The following is a 21,487-nucleotide window of genomic DNA, read 5'->3' as shown; positions in this document are numbered from 1 at the left end:
AAAAGAATAAAAAAAATTAAGACTTCTAGTATACTCAGGCAATATTAGTTTTTCTTTATGACTAACATTAAAGTAATATGAGAATATTCTCAGAAAAAGCAATGACTTTCCTAAGAAAAAAAGTATTAACTGATTAATAAAATTGTGAGGGCATTTTACTTATTTTGGGTTTTTTGTTTTTGTTTTTGTTCTCCCTGTAGCTGGCCTGGAACTCCCAAGAGATCCAACTGCTTCTGCCTCTTGAATGCTGGAGTCAAAGGCCTGTGCTACCATTCCAGCCCAAGGGTACTTTATTTGAATGTCAGTATATGTTATAGATAAAAGGTTAAGTTCCTTAACCTCTATTAAGTCATTTTTCCATCTGTAAAACAGAGAGAACATAGCTCAGCTGACAGACTAAAGGGGAAAACATAATTTATTAAGCATAATGGTTGTTGACAGAATAAAGAGCAACTAGATACAATTTATTGAGCCATTCTTTGCCCCTTGTTACAATATTATTATATTATAAAATAAATAATTTCATTTAGTCCTCATGTCACTGTATGAGATGGTAATAATTTCTGTTTTAAGGATAGCCCATATTCAGGGTCATATAGTAAAGGAAATTCTCCAAATTTACATCTAGGTCATTGATTTCAAATCTCAATGCTTTTACAATTATACTCTCTTCCACAGTAATGTATTTGATCTTGACATCCTCTGGTCATGAGGCTCCCTTTCTCCAAACATACTCCTTATTCAATGTTTGTACATGGAAACTAAGACATAAAACACAGCATAACTGCACTATGTCTTATTATGGTCTGGAAAGTACTGACATTCCACAGCAAAGAGGTAAAGATTAGAAATAAATGCTGAAGAATACATGGATAGCCAACAGCTACCTGTTTCAACCTTTAAGCCTCCTCTCAGACCAACTGAAGTGAAAGTTCCTTCTATCTTTCTAGTGTCTAACTCTGAACTATCAAGTAATCATTTATTTTCAGATACCTGAAACAACAATAAATCAGGTCTTTGGTACTTGATTGGCTTCACTATTTTATCCTTGTTCAAAAGGAATTCTTGGATGACCTAAAAAAAAAAAAAAACATAAATCAGGATTTTCAAACTTCTAGGAAATTTTTAACATACATAATTGAAATATTATTACCTCATGGAATGGGAATCCTTTACAACTGCAAGCTTTCCTAGAGATAAATTATACATGATATCAGTACAGCAGGTAATTTTATTTTCTTAGGTTTTTTTTGAGACAGGGTCTCCCTGCGGTCCCAGCTGGCCTGGAACTCATTATGTAGACCACTCTAGCCTCAATCTCACAAAGATCCGCCTGCTTCTGCCTCCCAAGTGCTAGGATTAAAGGTATGTACTACCATGCATGGCTATTACAGGCAATTTGAGACAGACTGAAATCACATCTAATCTTTTCTCTTTGTATGAAAAATACCCATGTATAGTATAGATACAGTTATCAAACTTCTCTTTGAATAAATATTAATTACTATCTTCTAGGATAAATCTTTTATTTATTTTAAACCTTTTTATAATTTATGGGTCAGTTCAGACAATTTGGTAGAGTAGTTCTCTCCTTCTACCATGTGGGTTCTGGGGATTGAACTCAGATAAGGCTTGGCAGCAAGTGCCCTTTACTGGCTGGGTCATCTTGAGTCAGCTCCTTGAATAGATGAGTTTTTTTTTTTTTTTAACAGAATCAAGAACACAGTACACGAGGCATGACTAATCTAGACATGTAGAGGAGGGTTAATATACAAGTAAATCAACCATAGGTGTCTACACACACCAGACCAGAAAAAAAATACTGTGTTTAAAAACAACTTACTTTTTAATATTGTTTTCTATTCCACTTAGTTGCCTATTATGTTCTGTCTGGTGCCATTCACAAGGACAGCAGTATTCATAATCATGTGGCTCACAATATCTATCACTTTTACATAGTTTGCATCCATTACGTTCATGCTCCTTAGGAGAACCTTTTTTTGGAGACACACAGATGTACAATTTTTATTGCTGTGCAAGATTAACTTCAACATGCACTTCCCCCATTATCTAAATTTTGAAAATTGATACTGCCTAGTACAGTGGGTTTCAATACACACCATAGCAATTCTTAAATCCTAACATTATCATGACACTATTCACAAAATATTCATCTATTTGAAACTATTAATTTCTAATCTGATATCACATATTTATAATGATCAGTAATGGAAAACTTTCTGGTTTATGTAGTAGCTACAGGCTAGGAGAGTAGAATGTGTTATTGCTAAGAAAGATTATTACTTGGTAGAATAATTCATTAAGTGGTTTCTTTACTGTACATATTAAAAGACTACAGCAATTAGTTTCCTCTGCTAATGCAGAGTTTCCAGGTACTTGAATGTTTACTTTTAAACTAATCTTGGAATATGAAGAAGAGTATTACTGCAGCACAGATGTGGGGCCTTGTTTCCTTTAAAAGAAAAGCATGACCACTTTCAACATTGAGATTTACAGCAGGTTACTTGAGATGACCTCAATTTTTCATTCATAAGGTATCAAAACTATAGAAAGACATTTTAGCAATGTAAATAAAAATATATCAAAACATATAAAGCTGAGTTTCTTTTAGAAGATGAGTTAACGTGATTTCCCAGTGTCTTTTGGAAGTAAACACCTTTCTGATCCAGTATGTGTTCAATGACCTCTTTTCCAGTTTAGTTTTTTTTTTTTTTTTCTTAAAGATAAGTTCTCATGTAGCCCAGGCCGGCCTCAAACTGAAGATGGTCTTGATCAAGTGATCCTCCTGCCTCTATCTCCCAAATACTGGATTACAGATGTGTACCACACCCAGTTCATATTTAGTATATCTTTTTTTTTTTAAACCAAGATTAATGAAGATCCAACCTGTTTCAACCAGAATGAATATGTATCAGAAACTAGTTTTAAGTCATTGTCTATACATGCAGTAAAAATGCATGATAAGACAATGAAGAGTAATTTAAGTATGTAAACATAAAACATTGATATTAAAATAAATGGTTTTAATTCTACTTCCCTTTAAGACATATTTCTTCTTAAAAAATCTTAAGGTCTAAGTAATGTGGTATCATGGTGTAAATTTTACTCATTCAATATTTACCATGTCCACCCATTATTTCACTTAGCAAACATTTGCGAGTGCTTATGAGTGTATAGAACACAATTCCTGACTCTAAGGCATTTCCAGTTAGGAGAAGGCAATGTCAAATTGGATCCAACTCTGACGTCCAGAGGTACTTCCCATGCCTGCTTACCTGGATGGGTGCACACAGAGCAGTGAGCCAGTCTGTTAGCTGCTACTGGCTGTGGAAGAGAGCAGCAAGGTTCTTCAACCCACTGAGTAAATCTTTAGTAGAAAATGGTTTTTTAAAAAAGCAGAAAAAAATTAAGGTCATAAAAATATCATGTTCTCAAATGACAAATTATTTTTCCTTTGGTGGTTGACAAACTTGATTGCCTGGCCTGGGAAACTCTCTTAAATGTGGGTCCAAGTATAGAAGAATTACAAAAGGGGACAGAGTATACACATATATCTATACAGATGCGTTATCTAATCAAATTCAGTTTCTCTCTCCTCTCTCTCTTTTGAAGGAGTTTTTTGGCAGCAAAATATGGGGAGAATAATTTGCATATAACTTTTAATCTCTTTTCTGTATTCCAGAGTGTGCAAGCAGAATCATGTGTATGAATATTTTTAAAAATCAGAAATAAGGGTAAAGAATAATGTATAAATCCAAATAAAACATTAAGTGCATAGGTAAAAACTTAAAAAAACTGGGTCGTTTGAAGTGAACATTTCTTAACTTGTCAAAGTACACAAATAGCAAAAAATATGTAAAGAGAGATTTTCAGAAAAATCTATGCAACTGCAGTGATTTTGAATAAGAAAATTTTCTTTTTGGCTAAAGTTCCAGGTTAACATAAAACTATCCAGGGCAGTTAGAGGCTTCTCACAAAGCAGTAAGTATTCTGAATTATAGTTTTCTACTTACAGCAATTAAAGTTTTAATAGAAAACAAAATTATCTCTCCAGTTCATTGGGTAATATGTGGTACTTAGGTAATTATATAGCTGTCAGAAATTGAGGCTTATTTACTATAACTGTAAGCATGCTAAAAATTCACATTAATTGCTCTTGAATAAATGACAGAGACTCAAAAATTTAAAACTAAGGATAATTAGTCTACTTAGTCTAATTAATAAAAATTAGAATGGATAATTACAAAAAATTATATCATTATTTTCAAGTGTAAAGACAGTGATCAAATGTTGTCAAAAACGCATATTTGCTGAACCTTTCAGTGGGAATTGCTGGAGTTAGACAAGCTCCACCCCTGCTATGTTTCACTCTGTATCTTATTCTTTATAATTCCCAAATGACTGCTTTATTCCCACACCAAAGCACACCATTTCTTTCTTACTTTGGCAAAATAACCACTGAGGTCAAATAATGGATTTACTGAAGTCTTAGAATAGTCTCCTGACCATGGATGCATCTATATTGATCTCAAAATTCTAAACTCAGAATTTGGCAAGAAAGAAAGAAAATAACTGGAGAGCCGAGATGGTGCCAGTGTGGCTGTGGGAGCAGACTTAAAACATGACTCTGGTAAGATGCTGTCTCATCATTTGTTCCCCATGGACATGGAGGAAGATGCAAGGGCAGCAGACACCAGGAAGGCCAGCTGGATCCTTGACCATGAGGAAGAAACCAGTGGGGCTTGGCCATTCTTACTATAGTGGTTAGAGTTGTGCCCTTGATCTGGCTGCCTGCTGCCCGTTCCCCTAAGGTACCAGAGCCCTTGGCCACTCAAATAGGGTAAGGGGACCAGGCAGTGGGCGCAGCCAGGGGTGACTGTGCCCACCCCAACATGCTGCACCCTAATGCACCTCTCTTGCCGGAGGCTGGGCCTGGAAGCAGCCACTGTATAGCACAGCCATGGCAGATAGGGCATCATCATCACCCAGTAGCTGTCAAGATCTGACTACAGCCCTCAGAGCAACAGGAACCCGAGAAGTCTGCAAATTTCAGAATATAAGCTAGTGAACACTGGTATGTGAAACATCCTAATTGCCGCTTGGGAAATCTTGGGTTGGAGGCCTATGAGCTAACTGCTGCCTGCTGTGAGGGCCTAGCTTCTGCTTTTACCCACAGTAAAATGCTATGGGCAATCAGCCTGTTGGATAACACCTTAGACCACAGAGGGGTGATTGTGCTGAGTGAGGCCCAGAAACAATCCAAGTGTAACCTGCAAGTACTCAGGCTGTGAATAACTGATTTTATTGAGGAAACCCTAGCATTTCTGATGGCTGAGGAAGAGAGAAATCCCTACTGACAATACCAAGCAGTATGTAAGAGAAACAGAAAACAAGTGTGAAAATTCCATTCCAAGAAACATGGGCTTATTCTGACCCCAAACCATGTACAAAGAAAGGGAGTGGGCCCTTACTTTGGCCCATCTGTGTCTTAAGAATTATAGATCAATGACATTCTAATGAGATGTGATTTCTTTGGCACCCAGTTCAGATGTGTAAGATGGATGGGGTTTTTCAATTGCTAATAGAAGACATGAAGTTGGTGAGGAGTGGTGGTAAGGACAGAGATGGGGGGGCGGGTCTGGATATGATCAAAATACATTGTATGAAATACTTCAGTAAAATTTAAAAAAAGAAGCAAAGAAAAATAATTTAAAAGATTGTATGGCTTGGAACATATATTCTCTTCCTTCCTTTAGAAGACCTCAAAATAGATAAAAATTTTAAAACTTAAAACAGAGAGTAATACAAAAATCACACTGGGTGTGGTGGCACATGCCTTTAATTCCAGCAGAGGAAGGTCGATCTCTGATTTTGAGGCCAGCCTGGTCTACATAGGAAGTCCTAGGTCAGCCAGGGCTATATAGTGGGACCCTATCTCAAAAAAACACAAAAAAGTCCTCCTCATTTTTTTTGAAAAAGAATCCTTTCTGTAATACTAGTCACTACTAAGTTCAATACGAATGAATGTCCAATGTTGCAATCAAAAGCAGTGTAGTTACCTCTGAAGCAAACTTTGGCCTTTCAGAGTCTGTGTAAGTTTTAATGCTTGTTCTTTTCCAACTCCAGGCACTCCCTTTCACAAAGTGGAAAAACAAATTCCAATGTTAATAACTAGGGAATGGTTAAAAAGCATAATACATTAATTCAATGGAAGATTGTGCAGGTGAAACAAAGAATGAGGTGCTTTACTTAATGACAGCAAGATCATTGTATTCAGTGTTATGTGAATGTAAATTAAAAATCAATTATACTGTTAGTCTACATAAACAAAATCCAGATTATAATCAAACTTCTGTGTTTTTAAAGGAGAAAGGGAAATGATCTTAGAGATTTTACTATGTTAATTATCATGATAGCATTTTAATCTGTACAAACTATATCTGTTAGTAAACTCAAATTTAATTATGTGCTGGGCATGGTGGCGCACGCCTTTGATCCCAGCACTCAAGAAGCAGAGGCAGGTGGATCTCTGTGAGTTTGAGGCCAGCTCTGGGTACAGAGAGACGCTGTCTCAAAAAAGACCAAAAAAAAAAAAAAATTATATGATCACTGAATATTTAAAAATTGATATCAAAAAAGAACAAAGGAGAATTCAAAAAAAACTTAAGAAACTTAAAACGTGAATTTCTAACACATAAAAGTTATATTCATAAACACATATTCACATCATCTCTGGTTTAAATTGAGTTTTCTGGTTGGGCATGGTGGTGCATGCCTTTAATTGAGCACTTGGAAGGCAAAGGCAGGTGATCTCTGTACAACTGAGACTAGATTGGTCTACACAGCAAGTTCCATGCCAACTGGGGCTATAGGAGACCCTTTCTCTATAGGCCTTAACAAATGATAGAATGCATGAAATCGGGGGTGGGGGAGGGGTTATAAAGACGATTAAGATGTTTTAAAAAAGATTCAATAAAATTCACATAAAATTCAATAAAAATTATCTAAAAAAGAGAACACAAACAAAAAAACAAAAACAAAAAAATGAGAGGCTTGGAGAATAGCACTGACTGCTTTTATAGAAGACCCAGGTTCGAATCCCAGCACCCACATGGCAGCAAACTCACAGTTCCAGGGGATCCAACACCCTCTTCTGTCCTTCATGGGCACTATATAACATGGGTGCACTAACATACATGCAGGCATCACACTCACACATAAAATTTTAAAAAATTGCTCCCTCCATGAAACCAACCAATCAAGAAATCAAAAATGAGTCTTGGAGCTGGAGAGATGGCTCAGCAGGTAAGAGCACTGGCTACTTTTGCAGAAGACCTAGGTTCGAATCCTAGCACCCACATGGCTGCTAACAACTACCCATAACTGTAGTTCCAGGGGATCCAATGCTCTTCTTCTGTCCTCTGAGGTATTGCACAACACGGTGAACTTATGTGCAGTCAGGCATAACACTCACACACTCACACACACACACACACACACACACACACACACACACACACAAAGAAAGGGTATGAATATGCCCTTATTCATTGTCTACTATGTAGCCATTATGTATATGAAGATAGGGACACCAGTATCAAAATATTTCTAAAACAGTTAATAGTCACTGCCCAAGTTCCCAGAGTGCCTGCAGCCTGGGATCCACCTAATACCTGGGCTCTAGCTACCAAAAATTAGTCTAAGGTAAGGCACAGCAGTGATGTGATCTACCTCTATGGCCTGTGCCTTTGGCATACCAGTTGTTAGGTATTTTGAGTATTATCCATGTATTAGCATTTAGTTATATCTCAAATATTCTGAAGGTAAAAGGACATATTAGTACATGCTCTTAAAAACTTTGAAGAATAACAGAAAAAGATAACATTAGTTACAATGGCTACAAAATAGCTAAGGCTTAATGCATAATGTCAGTAATACTGTAGCTAAAGTGGGTTCTGTGAGTTCAAGGTAACAAATTTCTTATGTTCTATAGTGGGCTGTTTCTAGATATTAATTATAATAAGAGTCATATTTCAAATGAAGGCTCTAATAAAAGAATGGTTTTGGTATTTAAAGGGTTCTTTCCTCCTGCTTTCTTATCAGGTTGAAGAGAAATGTTGACTTCTATATTTGGTCACTGAGAACTTGCTAAAAAGATATGCAGTTCTTTGTACTTATCTTGGGAGCAGAAGCAAAATAAGGTATTTCTATAGCTCCAAAGATGACTGGTAGGGACATAACTGATAGGGATCTGTACAAAGAGCAGCAGCAGCAGCAGTCACTTCCATTTTTACACAAAGTATTCAAGAAAATGAGATTAGGGGCTGGAGAGATGCTTCAGCATTTAAGAGCACTGGTTGCTCTTGCAGAGGACCTGGGTTCAGTTCCCAGTACCCACATGACAGCTGATAACTGTCTGTAACTCCAGTTCCAGGGGATCTGACACGCCCTTTTAACCTCCATGGGCACTACATGACAGGGGTACACTTACATACATGCAGGCAAAACACTCATACACATAAAAATAAAAATGAGACTATCCTCATATGAACAAAATCTTATCACTCTATGAACAAAATCTAATACAATGCTGAGAGGCAGGAAAGTCTGTATGGCCTATCTCAATAATCATGCTGCTTAGCAACAGCAACAACACTGAGCATGAATATCACTAGCAAGCTACAATGGGTAAAACTAACAAAAGGCAGAATCTTAATAGAAACTAGCACTGCTACAACATAAGAGTTTTGGGATTTATTTATTATTATTGTATGTGTATGCATGATGTGTATCTGTGGGCACATGTGTCATAGCATATGTGTGGAGGTCAGAGGATAACTCTGTGTTGTTGGGTTTTCTTCTTTTCACTTCTATGTGTGTTCCAGGGATCAAATGCAAATTCAGGTTGTCAGGCTTGCACATAAGTGTTTACCCACTGAGTCATCATGCCAGCCCTGTTCATTATTTTTGTTAATGAATACCTTACACTTAAAATTTTGTTTTAAATTAGATTCATAATCATATAACCTTTATTATGTTCAAATATATATTATATAGTATATAAAGTATTAAAGATGTGCTATGGAAATAAGTAATTTCAGTTTACCTTTGGAAGATAATCACAACCAAGAAGTATTGCCAATCCAACTAGAGCATCTCTATCCAAACCTAGCTTGCTCTTGATAGATGAAACCGAGTAACAGTCAACATGTGGGTCCTAAAGAATGCATAGATTTAATTTAATCTTCAGTGTTTTACAGTAAACTTTACAGAGAATAATTTGTCAGTTATCTTTAAAGTTTATTTGTAAAAATTTAAATAGTCAAATTATCCTGATCACAAGAATAGAACAGAATGTGATATATTTTTTAAAATTTATTTATTATTTTTTATTTTATGTGTATGTGTGTATTGCCTGAATGTAGGTAAGTGCACCCGTGTCGTGCACTGCCCGCAGAGGACAGAAGAGGCAGTCGGATCCCCTGGAACTGGAGTTACAGACAGTTGTTAGCTGCCATGTGGGTGCTGGGATTCGAACCCGGGTCTTCTTCAAGAACAGTCAGTGTTCTTAACCACTAAGCCATCTCTCCAGTCCCCAGAATGTGATATTTTAATAAATGAAAATAAAATCAGTTTCAAAGTAGCTAAAACAATAAACCTAAGCTGGGTATGGTGGTACACGCCTTTAATCTCAGCACACAGGAGGCAGAGGCAGGCAGGTGGATCTCTGTTGAGTTTGAGGCCAGCCTGGTCTCCATACCAAATCTAGGACAGCTGTGACTACATAGTAAGACCCTGTCTCAAAAAGACCAAAAAAAAAACCTCCCTGAATTCCAGTACTCAGGAGGCAGAGGCAAGCAGATTTCTGAGCTTAAGACCAGCCTGGTCTACACAGCGAGTTCCAGGCCAGCCAGGGCTACATAATGAGATGTTATCTAAAACAAAACAAAACAAAACCCTCAAACCATAACTGAGCAGGAAGCTTCCTCCCTGCTAGTTTTCATAGTATCAGAAGGTGGTATACAGGCTGCTGGAGGCAAAAAGCCAACAGACTTACCCATCTATGAATCCTATGAGCTATAGTAATGATCAGTGTTTGATCAAGATTTGCCCACAAGTACAATAGTAGCACAAATGTTATGGGGGTAACCAACTGCTTTATGATTGGATTTAAGGCCCACTTCACAGGAGGAAATGCATGCCTGGTACTGTAAATCTGTCAAATAACCCATGGATGGCAAGCTCATAGGCCCCAGAGGTGAACCTACTATTATTTTGCTAAATAGACATAGTATCAAACTGCCCTCTAAATTCACATCTTTATATTCCATAAATTAGCACACTTCACACACTTAATTAGTGATGTTTCTTTGTGTGGTGGACAATGGTTAACAAAGAAACTCACAAGTGGTCAGAGTGCAGAAAACAAGTGTCCATGGAGTGTTCAACCACCAATGGAACATCTCTATCATACCCTCTCCCTGCAAAGCTCAGGGGCCATCATGGAAGAGGAGGTGGCAGGACTGTAAGAGCCAGAGGTCTGGGAGGAACATTGTCTTTTGGATATGACAGGACTGTGGCACCTATGAGCTCACAGCAGCTGTGGTTGCCTACACTAGACCTGTATAAGATGGCAAGCCAGTCAACATTACAGCATGGAGGGAGGAGGGGTCATGAGCCCCCACATCTACTGAGGACTACGGACAATCGATGGGTTTCTTGGGGAGGGAGTAAGTTTTCCTTAAGGGTGTAGCCCCTGATAGGCCAACCATGCTCTAGTGGCTGGCCCCAGACCCATGAGTATACAGGTAGCACATATTGGAATCAGTGGTCTAGTAAAAACAAACAAACAAACAAATAAATAAAAAAGAGAACAGGAAGTTGTATGAGAGGTGGGCTTGGGGGGATGGGCCTGGAAGGCATTAAGGGCAGGAGTGGGGGGTAAATATGACCAGAATATATTTTATGCATGTTTGAAATTCTAAAAAGTTAGTAAATATTATTAGAAAGAAGAAAAAATGTAATGGGCATTTTGTTTTTCTATTGCTTCTGGTGCCTAAAAAAAAGTATAATATATATTGTAGAAAACAAGCATTCCCTATAATTGTATTACCTAAAGTAAATTACAGTAGCTTGATATGTAGTCTTCCAAAAAACCATTTTCTTTGACACATATTCTAATATTATTAACTTTATTTTTGCATAAGAGAATTATATAAAAATATTGTTTTACAATATCTTCCTCCAGTAATATGCCTGATATCATTTATGTCAATAACATATACCTTTTTTTTTATTTCTTTTTTTTTGAGATAGAGTCTCACTGAACTTGCTATTTAGACTAGGCTTGCCTGGGACTCACAGATTCTTCCTGCCTCTGCCCTAAGAGTGGTGGGATAAAAAGTGTTGACCTCCATATCCCTGGCCCATATACCTTTTAAATTTGTTTTTGAGACAGGGTCTTACTATGTAGCCCTGTCTGGCCTGGAACTTGTTGTATAGATCAGAGCAGGCTGGTCTTGAACTCAGAGATCCACCCACCTCTGCCTCCCAAGTGCTGGGATTAAAGGCATGTGCCACCACAGCTTTACCAAACACATACTTAAAAAAAAAAAAAAAAAAAAAAAAAATGATTGCTGGCGGGGCGTGGTAGTACATGCCTTTAGTCCCAGCACTTGGGAGGCAGAGGCAGGTAGATCTTTGAGTTTTGAGGCCAGCCTGGTCCGTCTCCATGGTGAATCCAGGACAGCTGGGGCTACGGGAAGACCCTGTCTCAAAAAGACCAAAAAAAAAAAGATTGGTTAGTATTGGATCACATTGACTTTGAGGCAGTAGAGTACACTAGGGGACATCATCAAATGCTAGGTATAGGCTGCCTTACGCATCCCTGAGTGATTATAATTAAAATGCTCATTGGCAATAACTCCCAGCTGAGAATCATAGCTGTGAATTATTTAAACACTCCCCAAAAATGAGCATTTGGTTTGTTATTTTTTAATTATCAACACTGCTACTATAAACATCCTTCCTGCTTTGCATATCTCTCCTTGTATATTTGGAGGTGTTTTGAGGATGAAGTATTAAAATTGGAAATTCTGGAACAAAACATGTCACGTATAATTTTAATGTTATATTATTGAAACAGACTTAGAATTAAACCATGTAAACAAGTCAAGCCTTCAGAAGAAAAATCCACATTGTGATTTAGGTATTTGGCAATACCTAAATTTTTTTTTTAAATTCCATTTATTTATTTATGAGTGTGTACATGTGTGTATGGGTGTGTGTGTGGAAGTCAAAAGACAACTTGCAGAAGAAGTATGTTCTCTCCTTTCACTGTGAGTCCCAGGGATTGAACTCAGGTTGTCAGGCTTGGTGGTAAGTTCCTTTACCTGCTATGCCATCTTGCCAGTCCACAATGCTTTTTAAAATTGCCTTTTATTTTTTAACAGATACATTAAAAAGAATCACAAAATTATGATCTAGTAATAGGGTACTATATGTTTTAATCCATGTATACAACATATAATGTTTAAATCAGCTTAATCATGTCTGTCTCCTTAAAATATTTATTTATGGGGCTGGAGAGATGGCTCAGCAGTTAAAGTGCATACTGCTTTAGTAGAGAGCCTCGAGTTCAAGTCTCAGTACTCACACCAGTCTGTAACCCAGCTCCAGGGGGATTCCAAAGGGCACCTGCACTCACAAGCACATAACCCCACACAGATACATAGACACATACATATAATTTTTTAAAATCTAAAAAATATCTATTTATTGTGAAAACTTTCAAGATGTTTTCTAGCTTTTTGAAATGTACAGCAGTGATGTTTTTTAATAATAGTAAGCAATTTATTTAGCACTTACTATTTGCCAAGCATTATGGCAAGCATTTTACACATATCCCATTCGCTGTTTTTAAAAGATGATACATACATAAAGACCAAGGAAGGAAAGGAATGAAATACCTTTGTGTTCATGGTAAAATTCCTGTAAACAGTCTGGGCTCCATAGAGAAAAGCATCACCATCATTGGTGAGGCAGCCATCCACGTGGCCACTGGCGTTGAGGTGAGCACACATGGCTTCAGCTTCCCCTGTAGCCTGGACCCAGGGGATTCCTAAGCACTCTAGCATTTCAAGGCACTGAAACAAAGAGTAGGTGCAAGAAATTAAATTCTTCAGAGTTTTAAGTTACTTCCATATTAAAATATTGGTCTTTTGGGTATACTTAAAAATTATGATATTTAAGAAATAGTGGGAAATTTGAACATTGAAAACTAAAAAAATTTTTATTTTTATTTTATGTGTATGTTTTGTCTACATGTATGTAGTTGTAACATGCATGCAATGCCTGAAGAGGTCAAAAGAGAGTGTTGGATCCCCAGAAACTGGAGTGACGATTGTTAGCTGCCCTGTGGGTGCTAGGAACTGAATCTCGGTATTCTGCAAGAGCAGTCAGTGCTGGGCCATCTCTCCAGCCTCAAACACTGAAAACATTTGATGGCACCAAGAAAGGATTGCTGCGTGATGGCACATGCCTTTAATCCTAACATCCAGGAGACAGGGACAGGAAATCTGAGTTGGAGGTCATCCTAGTTCTATAAAACTACGTAGTGAGACTGTCTCAAAACAATAAACAAAAAGCCAAAATAACAGAAACCTAGAAAAACCAAAAATCTACCAAAACAAAGATAAAGGATTTCTTTCTTTTTGGGTGGGATAATTAAAATAAGTTTGGTTACACTTATTTTAATTTTTAAGGATCATTTCTTTCTTTCTTGACAGGGTTTCCCTAGTCCCGGCCCACCTGGAAGTCACTATGTGGACCAGACTGGCCTGGGTCTCAGAGATTCACCTGCCTCTGCTTCCCCAGGGCTGGGATTAAAGGTGCACTCCATCACACCCAGCATTTAGGCATCATTTTCTAGAAAACAACATTGAAATACTAATGCTGCCAGTTGTTTCCCAAGGTAGGTAGGGCTCGAGAAACCAAAGTACTGTGTTGAAAAAAATTACTTCTCAGGCCTCTGGCCAGTGACTTCGGGGAGACATTTTGCTACAGGCATATCTTCATCCTGACTAAGAAGTATCCTTTCATATAAGGAGTTAATTCAGCTTTGTGTGTCCTATCATCACAGCTCCTTTCAAAGAAGTAGCACAGAAACTGTGATGAGGTTGGCTTTAGTTTCTCATACCCCATGTCTCTAGGTAGGGTTTGGTATTAAAAGATAATTCATTGGTACTTTTTTGGCTTATTGATAGTGCAGAAAAATGAAAACGGATGACAGACAAACAATAGTGTACTGACACAAAATGCCTAAGTACAACCATAAGGACCTTAAGATGGAAACAGGAATGAAGCAATGAGATGTGGACAAGATACTGGGTATTTAATGCTCCAAGTATGAGATTCACAGACATTTCTTATGACATCATAAGAAATCATAAGAACCCAGTACAGATGTTCACTTCAATTACTAAGTCATTAAGTTTGAATATTCAGTGATTGAATATTACTTAAAATATGTAAGGATAGAAAATAGATAGCAGTCCAATGACTGACTTTTATGCAATGCCTTCTAAAATATATGAATTGTTAACCAAAACTGAAATGAAAAACAGGGAAATAACTTCAATATATATTTAAGAAAATATATATAGAAAGGATTTGTAAAAGACAAAATTTAAAACCTCAAGAGATAAGCAGGAAAAGGACATGATGGTCATTACCTAAAAAAGGACAAAAACCAGATGAAATGTTTAGTCTCACATATTAAATACATTTTTTTAAGACACGGTCTCACTATATAGCTTTTGTTGGCCGAGATCCGCCTGCCTCAGCCGCCTGAGTGCTTTGCTTCTACATAGTACAAAGATAAATTTAACATCCAGACTTATTTTTCTTGTGAGCATCAAAATTGAATTATCAACAGCTATTAAAAAAAAAAAACAAACACCACCACCAACAAAAAAATTCTCATCCCAGAACTTTGTGAATTCTTTTTCTTTTTGATTTGTTTTTGTTTTGTTTTGAGACAGGGTCTCCCTGTAGCCCCAGCTGACCTGGAACTCACTATGTAGATCAGGTTGTCCTCAATCTCACAGAGATTTGTCTGCCTATCTCCTAAGTGCTAGGATTAAAAGTGCCACCAAACCCATTTGATTTATCAGTTCTATTTTGAGTAATTTTATTTAAAATCCAAAATAAGAAGAAGATACACAGAAAAATTTTATAATTTCATGAATAATGGAGAAAAGTTAAAATAAGTAATATATACAGTCATGGGGAGGATTCATAAGGTCATATATGCTAAACACACACTGTAAGTTATAATTTTGACTAGAATGTGACAACAAATATGTTTGACAAGTGAAAGCCCACAATAAAAATTATTTCTACACTCAACAACTCTAAAAATATTCATTTGATTGGAAGGCAGTCAGAAAGGAACATGAATTTAAGGCCAGTCTGAGTTACATAGCTAGTTCAGGGCAGGCTGGGATACACAGACACACACACAGACACACAAACACATACACACACAGAATGAGACCCTGTAAAACACAAAACCCCAAAACTCTGTTGGCTTGCCTTCAAACTGCCAGAAACTACTATGCAGGTAGCTGGGGATGAAAATCAGCAGAGGTCTGCTCCAGCTTTAGATCTGCATGCAATAATACATGCTAGGCAAGACGCGCTTACTGGTGCAAAGGTGGTACAAGTGTTATAGGGGGTAATGGAATGATTTTTGATGAATCTGAGGCCCACTCCAAAGGAGGGAGCTCACTTTGGGTACTGTGGTCTTAGACAAAGGTCCCTGACTAGGGAGGTCATAGGTACCAGGGATGAATCTGTTACTGTTGCTTTGCTAAATGGGCATGATTGTCAAACTGCTTCTAAAACATTTGTATTTATATCTACAGGTTAGTGCTGCCCTCAGCCTTGATCAAAGAAGCTTCTCTTTTCAGCAAACAGCAATGACTCTTAAGTATTAGAAAGGACACCCATACCCTCTCCAAGATTCAGGGAACATCATGGAAGAGGGGCCAGAAAGAACAGGAAGGGCCATGCACTGCTGTCTTATGGGCATGACATGGGTTGTGGCACTCATGAATTCATAACAGCTGCAGTTGAGTGAGGCTTATGGCACCCTGCCCAGGGAATCAAATGGCTACTGGAGAGGAAGTCATTGTCTTCAGTGATGTAGCCATTGCAGTTACTCACGCTCCAGGGGATAGCTTCATTACCATGCCCACGAGTATGGCCTGATTAAACCTGGTGGATCACAAAGCAAACACAAACCAAAACAAAGTGTGATTGGGGACTTGTTTGAACAAAGGGGTTGGAGTTTGGGAGGAGATAAAAGACAGTGGAGGGATGAGTGTGACCAGTATGCATTATGTACATGTATGAAATTGCTGAATAATAAAATAATTTTAAAAAACAAAGTAAGTAGACATTTGGAAAGTAACAAATAACAGCTTCCCACATTTTAATTATACATATATCTTATTTTAGGTAATTTCTTTAATTTATAAAATATAACATTACAAATAATGCATAAACAATACATTATAATGTTTAAAATTACAAGCCCCAAGGGAGCTATATATGTATTTTACATATGAACTGTCATCACTCATTTTGAATGAGCAAAGTCTGAATAAATGAGCTCTTAGGTACTCTGGAACTGCTGACATTACAAAAGGAAGGGTGACTAAGTCCTACTGTAGATTATTTTCTTTAGATGCATTTTCTCAAGTATTATCACATCACTGTAAAGCATTTCTATTCTCATTTCACAGAGTAAGAACTGAGGTGTTAGTAAGTTAAAAATCCTGCCCCCAATCTCAGAATTTCCAAATGTCAGTGCCAAGACTTGACCTAGGTCTGTTTTACTTTAAAACAAACTCTGTACACCCTAGCCCTCCAGTCACAGTATAGTTAATGAGTATTAAACCTGATAAGCTTTATTGGAGTAAAATGTACTTTTTCTTTCAAATCACAATTATTAACTGAATCTGAAGGCTCACCTCTCTTAAGACTGACTTAAAATGTGATCTCCCTGTTTTCTGAGACCATGCTTTTCCAGGAGGCCCATAGCGAGTCTGATTCCTCTTGCTCATGACATCGGCTTTCAGCTTTGGTGGTTCCCCTTCCATTACAAACACCAGTTTTACATTTATTTGAGTTAAATATGAAATGCGAAAAAATAAGTTCCTAAAACATACAAATTAGTAATAGATTAATCATCATATAGATAGTAAAGTCCAAATGGCAGAATGAAAAAAGAATGCTGTTAGTACAGAAAATGTGATATGCAATAATTTTATTTATACTTTTTTAGCATTTTTGTTGTTATTTATTTATTCGTGTGTGTGTGTGTGTGTGTGTGTGTGTGTGTGTGTGTGTGTGTGTGTGTGTTTGTGTAGGTGCATGTGATCCATGGAGCTTACAGGGAAGTAAGGAGTCATTTATCTTCTTCCACCATGTGGGTTCTGGGGATTGAATTCAGGTCACCAGGCTTGGCAGCAAGCTTTACCTACTGAACTGTCTTGCTGGCCCACATTTTACTTATTAAGATTTTATTTTAATGGGAATGGGCAATCACCAGGCATTTTTAAGCAAGGGATATTTCTGACCATTCTTACTGCTATTTGAAAACTGGATGGAAGAGTAGGCCAAGAGTGGAGGAAAGGTAATGAAGATACCATCTCAGCAGATGAAATGAGGCTGGCACAGACTGACGTGATGTCTCTGGACATTGTGAGAAATTTGTGAACAACAGTAAGTAGAACTGGCAAAATTTACTGATGAATTGGAGATGAAAGATAAAGAGATAATGGCCCCTGAGGTTCTGGCTTTTGGTAACCATGGCATGCTAGTGGATATGTTAAGGAGGAGGTAGATATGTGGGCCTGGAGCTCAAACCCTAAGTGGCATATATTTTTAAGTCTTTCATATAAGGTTGGTGGATTAAGGCATGTTTTATATATATATATATATCTCAAATATAAAACAAAAATAATACAGAATTAAGGTTTAAACAAAGCTAGGACACCAAGACTGCTTACATAACCACTTATTTATATTCTGAGACCCTCTACCCTACCTGAGGTGGGGCTTCACGACGGTTCCCATCATTTTCTTCACTGTCTGTGCCTCACATACCCAGAGACTCAAATCAACTGCAATGGTTTTCCCACCAAGATCCTGCAAGCTGATGTGTTGCTTTACAGGCTCCAAAATTTGCCACAAGTCATTCACTCCCATTCTGCTGACTTCTTGCTGTTACTTCAAACACTCGTAAACATGGAAGTATGGAAGCAGGTAAACAGCTAAAGAAAACAGAACCAAACCACACCAAAAAGCCCAAAGTTAGTTCACAGAAACTTTGAAGGAAAAACAGGGCAGGGGCAGGAAGAAACTTGTATACATTTTAAATCCCCATGGTTCTTTAACCCACAGGAAACTAATGCTAAACTTTTTTCCTTGTATAGTAACAGACAATTTAGGATAAAACTGTCCTAAACTCTGCTTTTGTTACCTGCTTTGGTACATTCCGTAGGATAGCTTTTCCTTATTAAACATCTACACCTGTTTTTCTTTCCCTTTGTTATTTGACAAAGGTATTATGTAGTGTTTGCAGTGAAGATTATATCTGACTATACAAATACAATCCAATTATACTATGAATAATTGCCTTAATTCAGGCTAAAAACTCCAGGTAGAAGGCAAAAATGGATTAAACCAAAACACTATTATCTACACGCAGAAACCTTCTGAATAAAAATTACTGTCTTAGTTTTTGTTCTAACAGAGTTCATTCTAAAAGCAATCTTTTTTGGCCAGATATGGTGACACCCTTAATTCTAACACCCAGGAGGCAGAAGCAGGCTGATTTTTGAGAGGTCCAGGCCAGCCCAGTTTAGTTAGCCAGGGTTGCACCTGTCTCAAAACAAAACAAAACAAACCTGGGCATGATGGCACATACCTTTAATCCCAGATCCCAGCACTTGGGAGGCAGAGGCAGGTGAATCTCTGAGATTGAGGCCAGCCTGATCTACATAGCAAGTTCCAGGCCAGCTGGGGCTACAGGAAGACCCTGTCTCAAAGACAAAGACACACACACATACACACACACACACACACACACACACAAAAAAAAAAAAAAAAAAAAAAAAAAAATTTTTAAAAAATCCCCAAGAAAAAAAAAAAAAACAATACTAAATAAAAAAAAAAAAAAAAAAAAAAAAGAGAAAATTTTCTAAAATTGCCCATGAATATAAAGAAAATCAATGCTAAGTATTTCTATCTTTAATTTCCCTTAGGTTTTCCTGAAACTTAATTTTATAATATGGCTAGTCTTACCTAAAGTGTTATTTTGTGCTCTAGTTTTTGTGAAGCACACAAATATACATGGTTAGTTATTTTACAGAGAAAAATATACAGAGTAAACACAGTGTTCAGTAGTTAATCATAGTCCAGTGTATTATTTTAAATCTACACATTATACTGGCTGTGTAGCACTGTGACATTTTTATCATGTGAAAAGTTGTGATTAATTATGGAAAGAATAGGGGTACATATATTTTCTAGACATTATTATGAAGGTAAATGACACTTGTAAATTGTTGACCATTAGAAAACATTAGCATCAGAAACAAAATTTAAGGAGGTTCTTGATGCTTTTGGTTTCATTTGTGATTCACATTGGACATTGGAATAGGCCGATTTAAAAATAAATTATGCAATTCTTCTCCTTGGAGAAACATTATCATAATTGATCTTGGTTCACTTACTGGGATCTTGACTCTATGAGTCAAAATTTAAATACAAGTATCTTCTGATTTAGCCATGCCTCCTCTAGGAATCTCTTAAGATATGGTATTAGGTACCTAATTGTTTACACACAATATTCACCCATAACATTGCTCACAATGGTAAGATCCTGGTGTGAATGAAAGTTCCCAGAAAATAAACAAACCCTGCCATCTTCAACGGAACCTCCGGAACCTCCTTCAAGGCTAGTTAACTGATTAGAACTTCAATGATTGTGGAGAGTCCAGAACAGCTGCAGGATCAGAGACTAATAGTTTATCTTGGTCTCTCTTTAGCCCCCTGAATTCTTTGCTCACCTCTGTTTCTGACCTAACACACCCTGGGACTAATAGATAAAAACCTTCTGGAATGGATTAACAAAACCTTAGTTTCCACCATCAAAAACTAAGAGTGTCATCAGAGCATCTGAGACTTACAGCTGAGATTTCTCCACTTTGTTGTAACAGCCTATTCAATGTTTCCACCAATGTAAAGTGCCTTGATTAATGACTTTCTTGGTTCAGTTACTATACAAACTTCATGCAACTGTTACTTCGCTGGAGTATGGAACTTGGGGGGACCTAAATATGTGTTTCTGGGCCATGCTCTCTCATATTTGGGTCCAGAATAAACTATCTCTTATCCTCTTTGAGGTGAGAGTTGTATTTTGCATAGACACTGGGAAGAATCAAATCTACTTATGGAGGAGTACACTCAATGATACAGCAAATTTTGAAACAGAATAAACTATATGCACTGATAACAAAGTTTTCAAGTTTTAAAATGCAAACAGTGCAAATTAGGCTAATATTAGAGATAGAAGTTCAGGAATGATAAAAACCAATCTCCAAGGTATATCTGCTACTGTTTTAGTTTTTAAATAACTATAGGTATATATTACTTTTTTCTTTCTTTTCTTTCAGCAGTTCTGGGGAATCAAATCCATAGACCTGTGCATACTAGGCAAGCACTCTACCACTGATTTATATCTCCAGCCTTTGAGTTTTGAAACAGGGTTTTGCTATGCATATTGTAGCTCAGGTTAGCTCTGAAATCACTATGTAGTCAAGACTAGCCTCAAACTCTGTATTACTTTTCAAATTAAAAAAGTTAGAATGTGGCACTGTCCATAAAGGATTGGAGAAATAAACGAGGTATCTTTCGAGTGTTTGCTTCTTGCCTAAATATTGTGACCAAATCTATATGAATTCATAGGCAAAATTAAAAAGTAATGTTTTACAAATTTGAGTACCTGAATATTAAATAAAACATTAATAGTGGTTTTCTGAGGGAAGAGAATCCCATTTTCTAATTTCCTTCAGATTGCCTTAAAACTAATCACACAGTATTGGGCAAGATCCATACTTTCTCTAATCCTTCTAGCTCTATGTTTCAGTCCTTCCTATCACATGTCCAACGTTAAATTACATAAGTTGACTATACATACATAAGCATACATTTATAGAAAGGACTATAATGTCAATTGCATTCCTTTTAGAGGCAATGCTAAAGTTACAGAAATACTGATAAGATAGACTCTTGATTTTATAAGGTGCAGTTCTTCAATTAGAGTACAAATGGGTCATTCTGTAAAAACAGAATATATTATTCACTGGAGATAGATATACCTGGACAAAATAGG

At 37.0% G+C, this 21,487-nt stretch overlaps 1 protein-coding gene across 1 annotated transcript in view; it reads right to left on the bottom strand.

The window, feature by feature from the left end:
* Gen1 (GEN1 Holliday junction 5' flap endonuclease) overlaps positions 1–21,487 on the bottom strand; it is a 46,518-nt gene that overhangs the window by 19,156 nt on the left and 5,875 nt on the right. Inside the window, 9 exon segments of the mRNA XM_008824186.3 lie at positions 994–1,074; positions 1,154–1,190; positions 1,844–1,994; positions 3,297–3,388; positions 6,081–6,154; positions 9,128–9,238; positions 12,990–13,166; positions 17,058–17,244; positions 18,137–18,362. Of these exon segments, the coding sequence (XP_008822408.2) occupies positions 994–1,074; positions 1,154–1,190; positions 1,844–1,994; positions 3,297–3,388; positions 6,081–6,154; positions 9,128–9,238; positions 12,990–13,166; positions 17,058–17,244; positions 18,137–18,297 (1,071 nt within the window). The 5' untranslated portion in view covers positions 18,298–18,362.

The sequence above is a fragment of the Nannospalax galili genome, unplaced genomic scaffold, assembly GCF_000622305.1.
Source record: "Nannospalax galili isolate Female #2095 unplaced genomic scaffold, S.galili_v1.0 scaffold69, whole genome shotgun sequence".
Classification (NCBI taxonomy): Eukaryota; Metazoa; Chordata; class Mammalia; order Rodentia; family Spalacidae; genus Nannospalax; species Nannospalax galili.
The sequence above is the reverse complement of the archived record's forward strand: the minus strand, read 5'-3'. Positions and strand labels throughout refer to the sequence as shown.